Raw genomic sequence first — 13,003 nt, 5'->3', positions numbered from 1 at the left:
CAATTGCTAACATAAAAAAAAAATTATACTCACCATCTCCAGGCACCGACATGAAATGAGCATCCACCCGTTTTTCATCCTCTCCATACTCATTCTTTGCCAGTAAGGTATAAGCACCATTATTCAGGTGGGTAGGATTGTCCAGCTGAAGGCAGCCATGGTATTCGCTTTGATTGATAACATGTATTTTAGTACAGATGTATTCAGACTCATTCAATATAGCCCCTTCATAGAACCACTGCAGTGTGGGCTTAGGGTTCCCTTTCACAGTGAATGGAATACACCAGTGGTGGTCCGGGGTTGGAGATTCAATAAATGTGATATTTGGTGCAACTATATTGGAAAAAAGAGTGAAGAACATCAGAATATTCTGAATGTGTCTTTCCTCCCTTCCTTCCCTCCCCCCAGAGTTATCAGGGAAGTATTTTTCATTCATCAGTATGAAAGTATGTTATTAGTAGGAGTGATACCTATTTGGAGGATACTCACACAAGAAACCACCTGTTCTGCCTAGGGTACTATGCTCACAACTGAAATGAAGCCGTTCTTAAAGAAATGAACAAAACAAACTAGTTTCAGACAAAGACTGAACACCTGTTAAATCACTTAAAACCTGTAAGGTGTGGGAAGTTCAGTTACTGGATCACTGAGAAGGGGGAGAGAGACATCTTAGCTTTACTCTGCTGAAAAAATGGTGCAGAGGCGTGCTGAAGGAACACAACAGTATTGAAAATATTTAAAAGTTGGCCAAAAGCAAGTAGTACTGGAAATACATTCAGCTAGAAATCCAAACTTTCAGATTATTTTCTTCACAGAATCAAAGCCAGAACAGATGACTTAATTCTCTGGATTCTTCTGTCAGGGAATAACGATTTTCTACTATACATTTTCTCATTCTTTGTTCAAACCTGCTAAATGCCTCAAGTTTACAGACTTGTTCTGTTTCCCTGAGAAGATTATTCCAACACCTTGCCCATTATTTCACTATTGGGAAATGTTCCTTGATATTTATTCTTAACTGCATCCAATTTCATCTAGTTATACTCCCTCTTATCACTCATAACAGCACCAAGCTCAGTATCTCATTTACACTGTTCAAACATTTCTAGTGTTATGTCCCTTCCCATAGCTATTACATATCCAATTTCAACCTACAAACCTACATGTACAGTGATTTTTCTAGTTTACTCTGTCATGAGCACATGCTAAACAAAGTTTGCCATCTACAAAGCGTTCCATTCCCATCTTCAATTAAACAGAAGGTTGCAACTTGTGAAAACATGCTGTCTAGTTCATATAAAATTACTTCAGGCTGGAGCGTAGCTCTAAGAAGCCAGTGCCTCTACACTACATGCCCCTTCCCCCTTCCTTGGCCCTGACAAGTAAGTATATTATTCAAAGCTATGACAAATAAATTTACATCTGGCAGTACGAATGTTGCAAGTGTGTTATTTTTTGAACAAAGCAGTTGTTGCTTTGGATAATAAGAACTTAAACATTTGTAGTCTCTTATAATTAATTCTACGAGCCTTTTGATGCGTTCACACTTCTTAATTCCTAAGGCAGTGTGTATGTACATGCACACCATTACAAACCTTCCCACACCGACAGTGCCATTGAGTATTTCGGGTTTCAGACCTTTACTTACAGATCATTCTAACTGGAAGATAAAACATTTAGAAATATATTTTTTGCAGAATGCAGGGCTGAAAAAGATAAATACAACAACTGCTAGTTGGGCTACTCCTAGCATTAACTGCAGTAGATAGTTCACATGCCTTAAGGGTTTTTGTTTCAACAAGCTGCGTGCCCAAAAATATTTATACCCAAAACAGTTGCTGCCAATGCAGTTTGGCCTCAGGAGCTGCATGGAGGCCTGCGTACGTACAGAATACCGTGAGCTCAGCAGAGGCTTGGTCCTCTCCCACAATGTTCTCTGCTACGCAGGAAATCCACAGTCCGCTGTCCATGGATGACACGTTCTTTATAGTTAGCGAGGCAGGGTTCTTACTTGTGTCACTCTACAAGCAACCAAAAAAACATGTATGTGTCAACCGCAGCATAAAGAACAAGGGAGAGGGAGGGAATCATTGGCCACAGCTGAATGGCATTTTTCATTTTCCCTTCCTTTTAGCTGTATCAGTCCACAACTAATCAAAGCCTTACTTTAGTGTCTTATCCAAACAGGCACAAAACACCTACAGAACCAATTGTAACCATCAGTGGCAGTGGATTCAAAGCTCCAAGAGTGCTGCTACAAACACTGCACTCAATCATTTTTCTGTCCTGTCACTTTCAGTTTCCGCCTGTTTTTTAAACACTTCTTCCCTTCTACACAAATGTTTTTTTGTCTACCCATACTCTTGCTCATCCCTCTCTTCCACTTCATGACTGATTTCTATGGTCTATCTCTGCTTCCCTTGAACTTTTTATTCCCTCTTATATTCTGTTCAACCTTTGCTTTATTATTCCTTTTGTCTCTTTCCTTTACACTTTAACACTTGACAACTCTTCCCCTGCTGCCTTCAGAGCTCTACCATACCTTGACAACAATGTGTCTTCCCCCTCCTCCTCTTCTCATGGAACGTTCCACAAGAAATTACATACCTTCTACTACCTAAGCTACTGCCGAAGTACTGTTTTATGTGTTTAAGCACAGGCTAATTAAGGTAAGAATTATGATTCTTAGAAATTTTGAGTCTTATGATTCTTAGAAAGCTCAGTGCCCATTTACAGCCTTAAATACCACATTGAATATGCAGCTATGCAACACTGAATAAAGTAAATAGGGCTGACCTACAAAAAAATCTAGCAAAGCTAGTTTTCTTAAATCAGGTCCTTCGTATGATCTCTAAATAATTACTATTTCCACGCTTGAATTTTTCATAAAACTCAAGACTATTTTCTTAAAAAGGAAAGGAACCAAAACACACTCAGAAAAGAAACAACAATTAGGATAATTTTTAAAAACTACTTTTGAGGTACTTTTCTTACTGTACACATTCACTTCAGAGCTGTACAGAACACAGATAACACACGGCATCTTTAAAACCACAGTGATTTTCAGTGGCAGTCAGTGGGGACATGCGGGAACACTCCTGCATACAGTCCTGTGGGACCAGAATTTTGAACCTTGAGATGACACTTTAACTCCACTTAAGTTAAATGTCCCTTTCATTTCAGTGTGACACTATGGGAGGTGAGGGGAAACGCAAACACCCCATTAAACATTTCTCTATGTGCAACTCTCAGAGGTGAGCGGTGCTCAAAGCTGGACTGAAAGCAGAGGGATTCAATCACAGGCTCAGGGCTGAAATCTAGAGCAAGAAAAATCTAACCAACATCGATCGGATTATACATCCACACAGAAACTGAGAGCATACAGTTAGCTTTGCAGGACTGGAGTTTAGTTCTAACTTCTGTTAACGTCTCTGTAAAACAGGAAAAAGAGATAAAACAGGCAAAAGCAGCATATGAGGTGAAGAAAAGGGAGGCAGAAACTGAGATATGGAAGTGAGAGAAAGCAAACCAAAAACAACACTAACAGAAAAGGGAAGGATAGTTGTGAATGGCAGAAGAGGTTTAAAAGGCACTCATTCTTCTGCTACTGAAAATACTACTGTGCTCCATGGCTAAGATTGTAGCTAGCCTATATTATGAGCCCCTCTGAAATCTCAAGATGAGGTTGTGCCATGACAGAATATTTCTGGAAAGCTTGAAGCAAACTGACCATGGCATTTCAAAGATAGGAGGGTTAAAAAATGAGGTGATCTCATTTTTTGAACAGCATCCCACATTTGTTTTGGCTCATAACTAAAAAAAAAAAAAAGAGAAGAAAAAGAAGGAGCACAACTTGGCATAGGTTCCCCAAACTGTTTTAATTTCTTGTTCTTGATGACGACTGATGCCTTTTGGGTAGTTTTACAGATCAGAGAAAATTTTAAAAATAAAACTAGAGCTCTGCAGAGCTCTTACTTATGAGAGCTGAAAGACAGGCTAGTCGAATTCTATACAAGCCCATATAATGACCTCAAGGAACAAAGTATAAAGACTATGACACCCCGGAGGTCCTGTCTCTTCCGCATTGCAGAAACAGTTTTGGAAGTACACATCCCGCACTTTGTACAGACCAGGAAGCTTTAGGCAGTCTGCACCATCATGAATGTAGGAAAGTCAATGCCATAAAATTGTAAATAACAGGGGGTCTTGCCACTGATTAATAATGGCAATTTAAGAGGTCAGCAGCTGCATGTTGAAGATCTGCTTATATGCCTCTCCTTATCAACACTTCCATCAGAAAGAACTTAATCATTCTATCTCCAGTGTGCACACAGTCTAAAGTCGGGACACCGAATACAAAGATGTCAGAAAACAAAATTCCCCTGCCTAGATGATTTTATTGAGGAAACACCTTCATACTTCATTAAAAAAACCTGCCATTCTTTTTAGTAAAACCTTCACTTCAATTTCGAAGGCTTGCTGTTGTTGCTTTGTTTGTTGAAAGAAAATTAAACAAGCCACAAAATATTTACAACCGAAGTCCAGCATACCAAGCTTTTGGCATGAAAATAAAATAAAATTAGAGACACAAAGCTTTTTTCATGATTAGGGGAAATTAGATTTATTCTCTGTATGCAGGTATCAGTGATAGTAAGAAAGGCCTTGCGTTTCAGTATCCCGATTCACCACATATTACTTCCAAAAATTTACAGTACTCTCATTTACAAGTGAACATCCAAAAACCAGAGTGCAAAGCAGGGTCTCGAGGACCAAATGTCTGCCATTCTCCAAAAGCACTGTGGCAGTCACACTGGCTTGAAAGTAACTGGAAAATAAATGTAAACCCAACATTAATTTTCTATTTCATCTTTTTAGTAAAAAGTTAACTAAAGCTGAACATGAACCTTCATTCAATCCATCAACAAGTATCTCCTGTCTCTGAATTGTCACGTATTTGAATATGAAACTTACCTCATGGTTTGAAACAAGATTAGTGAGGACCCAGGACACATTAGGAGGTGGCCCGCCAGTAGTATCACAGTACAATGTGATACTCTTTCCTTCCACCACAGTGATGTTGTAATTGCTTAAGTTTGCTGAGGGCAAGTCTACAATAGAAACAACAAAAAAAAACCACATGCATTTGTATTTGACAGAAACAGACACCGCTCAATTCTAACCAAGCTGTATAAATGCAAGTAAAAACACTGCTAAATCAGATATTCACTGTGGTCAGTTACTATTCAGTCAGGGAGTACAAATAGCATCTTTGGAAACACATAACTACAATCTTTAAGCTGCTGCATAACATTTTTCTGTGCCTCCTCCGCTTCACATCCTAAGAAAACATTACTGCATGTGGAAATACATTAAGCTAATTATATAGGGAAATGTTTCAGGTGGGAAAACAGAAGTTATCCTAACTTCAGTTTTTAGCTTTGAAATGAAAAAAACCCCTTCCCTTATTCTTTAAAACAGGAAATTTAATCTGTCTTTTTGTAACAGCTGCAAAGCAAACTCTATTTTCCATGAACTGACATTGTGGTATTCCCCCTGTTCTCCACAACACTAGCAGGAAAAACCCATTAGCTCCCAGTATCACACAAGAGATTGCAGCCCTCCCTCTCATACAGAGACACAGCTCACAGAGAGCAGGGCAAAACCTAGATCTTAAGTACAAAGTGAGGGAAACGGAGCACTGAACAGATCAAACTAGAGGAGAGAAAGGACAGAAGAGAGGGTTAGCAACTGCACAGAACTGCTATCCAAGGCACTACAGCAGACTTAGCTATTGCCCTCAGGAAAGCAGAAAAGCAGTAAGATGGTACCACTCACCAGGAAACAAGCCCAGATTTTGCAAGAATAAGGACTCCCTCTCCATCTCACAGAGCTATAAATTACTCTGTATCTCATTCTTCAGCACCCAAAGCAATGGAACTTCCCGAAGAGTAAATATATGGTGAATGCTTACAAAACCAGAAAGAATTATACACTGACACTCTTCAAAAATAATGCCAGCAATAGCAATAGACTTTAGGCAAAGAGGACCTCATACTTCATATTTATTTACATAGCAAATAATTATGCAACATGCTAGAAATATCATAGCTTTCTTAAAAGATACTGTGCCATCATTTGGAGCTGCTACACTCTGCAAAAAGCCTTGGCCTCCTTTAGGAGGCATTTCTCATCAACTGTTCCAGGCAAGTTTTACTTGCAACTTATCATCTCAAATAATCAAGCTTATCTGCTGTGCTTGATACGTATGCATGATCTTGCGATGACTTTTCTTTTTCTGAAACAATGGTTCTCTTTTTTGTTTTGTTTTGTTTTTTAAAGTACAGTAGTTTCATCATCAACTTGCAAGTACAGAAGCTTAGCAGAGACTTTTTTGCTTCTGTAAAAAGTCCCATACAAACAATTAACCATAAAATCAGTGTGAACACATTAATATGTTTGCTAGAATGTCAATAGAAGCTGTATGTATTGAAAATCCCCCTTTACGTTTAATTAGTTCAATAAAAATTAAATGAGAGGAAGTAATACCAAAAAGAAGACACATAATTTTCCAGGCAATGCTTTCTTGCCTAATAAGATTGGAAGATCAGCACAAGTATACAGTAACCGCTTAGGCAATTCTCCCAGTGCTTTAAGTAGTGCTGTAATACGATTCCTGTTATAGGCATCATGGATTTCTTCTATTATGTTCACTTTATAAATCATATGTTGAAGTTTATTGAGACAGAGCTGGACAGTTTGTACGCCTTGATGCAGTAATCTGTTAGCGAAGGTAGCCATCTGCTCTCGCCTGCTGTGAATTCAAATCTCAGCAGTGTCTGTCAACTGGCTGGGCAGGAAATAAAACTAATCTTAGGGAACATTTGGATATTAATTATGCTGGTTAGGGAACAAGGAGAGAAGTAATGAGATCATTTGGTTTATAAAGTTACACTTCCACACCACCTCTGAAAATCATTCCAACTACTCTGGCCAGACCTGAGCGTGCGAAGAGATTAAAGCTCCCCCCTTCTTCCTGGCCCTAGCATCTGGGACAAGGTCTACATGACAGATTAGCATTTCAGTGTGCAAGCCTGCACAGTTCCTACTAACACATCATTTCAGATGAAACCTCTCATGTAAGCAAAAATAAAAACAACTTCAGTCCCTTAGAGCCCTTATTTAATAGCTGTTAAGTTCTGAAACAACTTATTCCCGCAGCATGTTTATTTACGGGATAAGCAATTGAAGTTTAATTCCTTTGGTACTGGTTCTGGTTCCCACCCAGAATTAGATCTGGCTCTGTTTATTTGCAAAAGTCTGCACAGGTCATGTTGGTGTTATATCTCTGAGGGAAACAGCTACATCATGTTTGTATCCTGCCAGAAGGTTATAAAATAATAATGCTTATTATTCTATAGTTTCCTAGAGTTACACTAAAAACCAGTTGCAAGACCCGACAAAAAACACTGCAGCAAAAAAAGTGTGAATAGACTAGACTAGAGTAGACTAGACCAGACTAGACTAATCACATTATTGTGTGGGGGTTTTTTTACTCCCTTTCCTATTCATAAGAGGTGGGTGGGAAACACATACAAGAATTGCCTTGGGATTCATTTTTTGTGGTTAGGTATCTTGAGTTAGCGAACTTTAGCTGCAAGGTCATTTTGGCTTTTATTTCCAGTGGCACCCAGACTGCTCCACAGCAGAATACACACTAGTTCAGAAGTGGCTCTGTTTGGAAAAAGCAGACAGCAGCATTAAGACCTCGTATCAAGAAAATGTGATACACCAGACTTACCAATAAAGCAGTAAGACTAAGCAGCAAAACCTGTCCAGAAAAATAACTGTATTTAAAAAACCACAATGCACCCTAACAGACACACATGCTCAGTATGTATGCTCAGTGTAGTGTGAGACCATTTATACAAGTCAGCAGCATGTTGACACCTACACAATTACAAAGATATCCAACCATGCTGCATTTACTCCTGACTTAATTTGGTTAAATACAGTGGTTTAGATGACTATCACTACTGATGATATGGATGTGCATTTTAAAGGACTTTATATACAGTAATTAATACAAGCAATCAGACAACAGGTTCCAATACTTTTGTATACTGCCAACATAGTAAGTTTAGACTGTAGCATAGAGCCCATGCAAGGTAGACATGACATCATCTTTCCGCAAGTCTCATCTTGGTATCTGTTAGACAGATTACCCTGTGTCCCAAAGCTCGAAACACAGTATCTCTTTCAAACTTTGATAGCATTAATTATGGTAATTCTGGATATCAATAATAACCCTGCTAGTATCCGATTTCTTTTTTAAGTTTGCTTTATTCTTGGTCTTAATAGCCTTCTGCAGCAATGAGTTTCACAGGTGTACTCTCCAGGCCATATACAAGAGCCATTCCCTTTTTCCAGTTCTGAAATTTGTCTGTGATTTTCAAATTCATTGAGTGCTCTCCTGTTCTGACGGGACAGAGAAAAGAGAGCTTCTAAATGATCCTCATAAGACCACTCTGTTTCATTTCATTTTCTCAAGTCCCCTTTCTTCTCAATAATCTAGCCAAAGCTTTTCAATCTCTACAAAAACAGGAGGACAGAACCTCCTACTGAGAATTTTAAACTGTAATGTAGAAAGTTACGCAGTTCAACAGATAAAAGCGTACACTAAAATCCATGTGTTCCATTATACATGGGTATATAACAGCTATGTTATTTCACCACATACAGACTATCTGTTCTCATATTCAAATTGGTAACACTTCATTCCTGGGAATAGGCAGCTCTGCATCAGAATAAGCAGTCACTTCCCTCACCCCAGCACAACTGGACACAACAGAAACAACCAGGAGCAACTCATTTATGTCAGCTGAGTCTCTCCAAATATCATCTCATGCTTTAGAAGAAACAAACCCCACTTTAAGCGAGGGGGGTGCAGGGGAAGGAGGGGGGAGCGGTGGCTATTTACCTTCACAGATCATCATTAGTGCAAATCGATGGCCAGAGGCCATCAGACAGTGGAACTGTCAAGCATCTCTAGGGAATGACTCATATCTTCACTGTGCATCCAAACACTTCGGATGAAATTTTCAAAGGTTACTACAGCATTTGGCTACACAATTTCAATGGAAATTAATAAAAAGAATGTGCCTAAATTCCTAGAGGGCTTTCAAAGTCTTCATGCTGCTACTTACTACTTTCTACAAAAAACTTACACTGGCTTTGGTAGAGCTAGACTGTCACTATATGTCAAAGGAAGGATATGACCAAATTAAGAAATAACTGAGTATTAATACAAACTCTATAGTCTCAACTCTCAGCACCAAGCTAATGCTCTAGCCAATATACTAAAGCAACTTATAGAAGAAGGTGGTCTTAAGCAAAGAGAAAGTAATCCACCATTACACCCAAGATGTTGTTTCACTGTTTAAATATCTTCACAGTTACAAAAATTTTGACAAAATTATTTCCAGACTGGCTTTTTCAGCTTCAACTTTCATCTGTTCAGTTCTGGAATTTGTTCAGCTGCTCAAAAACCTTCACCAAAAAATTCTCTCAATAAGGTCAATTAGCCTCACTAATACCTAAGAAATGACAGGAAGAAGAAATGAGCACCTGAGAGAACACCATAAATCCAATATCACATTCATTTATGCTATCCTTTGCATGCTAAGCCCCTGACTTTCATCGGCCTGTCAACAAACTCTCAGGAGTCTAGCCATGATGCAGTGTCACTAAATGCTTTTCAATATAGCACATGACATCTCTTTTTTGCTTGGCACATTTTTGCCAGTCAACCTGTGCTGTGATAAGAACAAGCAGTGACCAAGAAAAAATTGACAATTTTTTTCTCAAAACTAGCCAACTGCATCTGAGTTTTAATAAGGTCACTTTAATCCTTACCTGAAATTCTTCATTACCTTTTTAATAAATATATCAGACCTAGAATGATTAAGTTAATACTGAGCCAGCAACCTTCTATCAAACTGAACCATGTAAAGGCAGACTACCAGAACCACTGATTTACAAAATACCCCCTGTAATTCATAAGATACAGTGACCCAAATCCAGCCTGCTTGCCTCACACAAGGTTTCAATACAGTCCAAGGTTCTTGGCTTCCCTGGTTTTGCTTTTTCTCTCTAGGGAGAAAACATAAAACTAATTACAGCACTACAGTACAGCTTGGTAACACTCACTAATTGTACGGTCTGGAGCCTGAAAACAGGATGGTTGACAATGCGATTTGCTAAGAACTGTGCACGTGGATCTGCAAATTTCAGACGTCTTACTGGGTCTGAACAGGTTGTATCAATTTAAGATGTAAGAAAGGGAGTTTTCCTATATCATTCTATTAAAATTCTGCCTTGTTTGAAAACACAGCATTGTTTACAAATTCCAAACGTCTTTTCCTATGGGCTTTTATGGGCTTAGAAAACAAAGCAAAAAACTTTTTAGTAATTCTAGCTATAAAGCTAGGAGCTGTTGGATATCTGATTCACCTCCTGTGTTTCACTTAGCAACTGTCTGCAGCCAACAAGTTCTGAGCCAAATTTCAGCCATGGGGTAAGTGGGCATGTTTCCACAAAAGTCTGCAGAATGACAGGGCCAAAAATCACCCTGGCTGCATCTTTAGAGCACTATAAACAGGATAACCTAAAAGTTTACATGCAAAACATGAATTAAAAAAACATAAATAATTGATTCCATTTCCTGTTGTATCACAATCACAGAACCAAAATGCTCAATACATCGAGATAATTGTAGAAAACTCACAGAAGTTATTCCAAGATGACAACTGCAACCATATTCAATGAAAATAAAAAAATATGTCAGGCAAATAAAATACAGAATTAGCATAAATGAGGAACATTTAAGAAAATTATCATGTCTCATACATCATCTTTTTTTCTGGAGCCCAGAGATCACTTTCCTCTCCAGCTACGGGGAAGCAAAGCCCACAACTTCTCATTTCACTGCTCTAGCTACCAGGCACTACTCTCCATTTCACCAGTGTAACTTTGCCATCATGCACCACAAAACTTGAAATTTTCCTTGGATTAAAATGAAAAGTAAAGGCATTAATCTGAAAGGTATAAGGGGGAAAGAGGAAAAGGAATCCTGGATTATGATTCTTTTCACCAGCATATTTCCATACACTGCCCACTGACTGTTAATGTAAATTAAAGAAACTGTCTCAGATCAAAACTTCTTCAACTCTTTAGGGGAATATATAGGCATTGAATAGAGCACTGAATAACCACTGAATAGAGATACGCTCACCATGTGGCACAGCAAATCTTGATGGGTGTTTTCCACAACGACCATGGTATTTTGCACAGGTCTGACAGGGTTAAGCTAGAATAGTCTCAAATATTCTATAGGCTGCTAGTGAGTACATTATCTCCAATGTTGTAGGTTAGATTCCTGAACTGAACCTGAATCCAGAGAAGGATGACAAAAACTCCTCCTGTAGCCACTACTTTTTTTTAATCTAAAATCAAAATTTTAAAAGAAAGCAGCTCTTGTTATGCCCTTTTGAAAAGAAAAGCACAAATTCCTACCATTGGGAGAGACTGAGTCCAAACGTAGAGACTCTTTGCCAAAGCCCTGACGAGAGTGATTCAGACCAGAGTTTAGGACTTTCCCATGCCTTCAGCATTTCCTAATGAGCAGTTGGAAGGCATATGCACACTGAACACGCTCATCTAGGACCTCTTCTTGCTAGATGTGCTTGCTGTTTCAGCATACCTTCTTAGAAGTCCAACTCCCATTTTCTTACCGCGCCAGACCTGATATTCACAACACCCACCTCGTTAGTCTACGGAGGAACGTCTTTCTGTCGGGAAGCAGAAGAGGGAGATGTGGTAGCTCACTGAGCCACCCGAATATTTTAAAATACTAAAAGAAATCTGCTTCCAATCATGACACGCCTGATTGTCACATTCAGCTGGGAACCTTTACAGAAAATAATTAAACAAGTACAGCCTCTACCGGAAGATGACGAGTCTTTAAAGTATGCTTTCCCAGAGCCAATACACCCTTACTTTGCCTTTAAACATTCCATCACTCCCTGCTTAACTGAAATTATCACTAGAAGCAAACTTCTGTAAGTAGGGCCAGCATGTGCCGCAGCAAAGACCACAAAACTTGCTAACTCATCTTCATGATTACAGCAACAAATGCAACCTCCACAGAACTGTCATCCCATGCAGGGCTTCAAATGCCATTCTGAATGCCACGGAGGCAAAAACCACCAACAGTCACGCACCAGAACAAATTCACTTGGACCGCGAGCCATCTTCCGCAGCCAACCTGTACAGAAGCTTTGAAGGTTGCTGCTGACATTTCAAACCAGATGAAGGGCTTATGTTCCCAAGCCTTACATTAGCTCCTTAACTTCTGCCCAGGACCTTTCTCTTAAGGAAGGCCTGACCTGCGTTCTAGTAGGAAGGTACTTGTGGTGGGTTGACCCTGGCTGGATGCCAGATGCGCACCAAAGCCGCTCTATCGCTCCCCTTCCTCAGCTGGACAGGGGAGACAAAATATAACAAAAGGCTCATGGGTAGAGATAAGGACAGGGAGAGGTCATTCACTGATTACTGTCATGGGCAAAACAGACTCGACTTGAGGAAATTAGTTTAATTTATTACCAATCAGAATAGGATAATGAGAAATAAAACGAAATCTTAAAAAACACCTTCCCCCCCACCCCCCTCTTCTTCCCAGGCTCAATCTCACTCCCGATTTCCTCTACCTCCTCCCCTCCAGTGGCACAGGGAATGGGGAACAGGGCTTGCAGTCAGTTCATCACATGTTGTTTCTATCACTCTTTCCTCCTCACACAATTCCCCTGCTCCAGCATGGGGTCCCTCCCATGGGAGACAGTTCTCCATGAACTTCTCCAGTGTGGGTCCCCCACAGGGTCACAAGTCCGGCCAGCAAACCTGCTCCAGCGTGGGCTCCTCTCTCCATAGGTCCACAGGTCCTGCCAGG

General features: G+C 39.6%; 1 protein-coding gene across 2 annotated transcripts in view; it reads right to left on the bottom strand.

Annotated features, from left to right (window-relative positions):
• NTRK2 (neurotrophic receptor tyrosine kinase 2) overlaps positions 1-13,003 on the bottom strand; it is a 202,804-nt gene that overhangs the window by 152,494 nt on the left and 37,307 nt on the right. Inside the window, exons 6-8 of one of the 2 annotated variants that reach the window (XM_059833218.1) lie at positions 4,972-5,108; positions 1,889-2,021; positions 30-333 (exon numbers count right to left, since the gene is read on the bottom strand). In XM_059833218.1, coding sequence (XP_059689201.1) covers positions 30-333; positions 1,889-2,021; positions 4,972-5,108 — 574 coding nt within the window. The remainder of the gene's footprint in view (positions 1-29; positions 334-1,888; positions 2,022-4,971; positions 5,109-13,003) is intronic. The other variant, XM_059833217.1, reaches the window with a different exon arrangement.

This window comes from Gavia stellata, chromosome Z, assembly GCF_030936135.1.
Source record: "Gavia stellata isolate bGavSte3 chromosome Z, bGavSte3.hap2, whole genome shotgun sequence".
NCBI lineage: Eukaryota > Metazoa > Chordata > Aves > Gaviiformes > Gaviidae > Gavia > Gavia stellata.
This window is presented reverse-complemented; position numbering and strand designations above follow the sequence as displayed.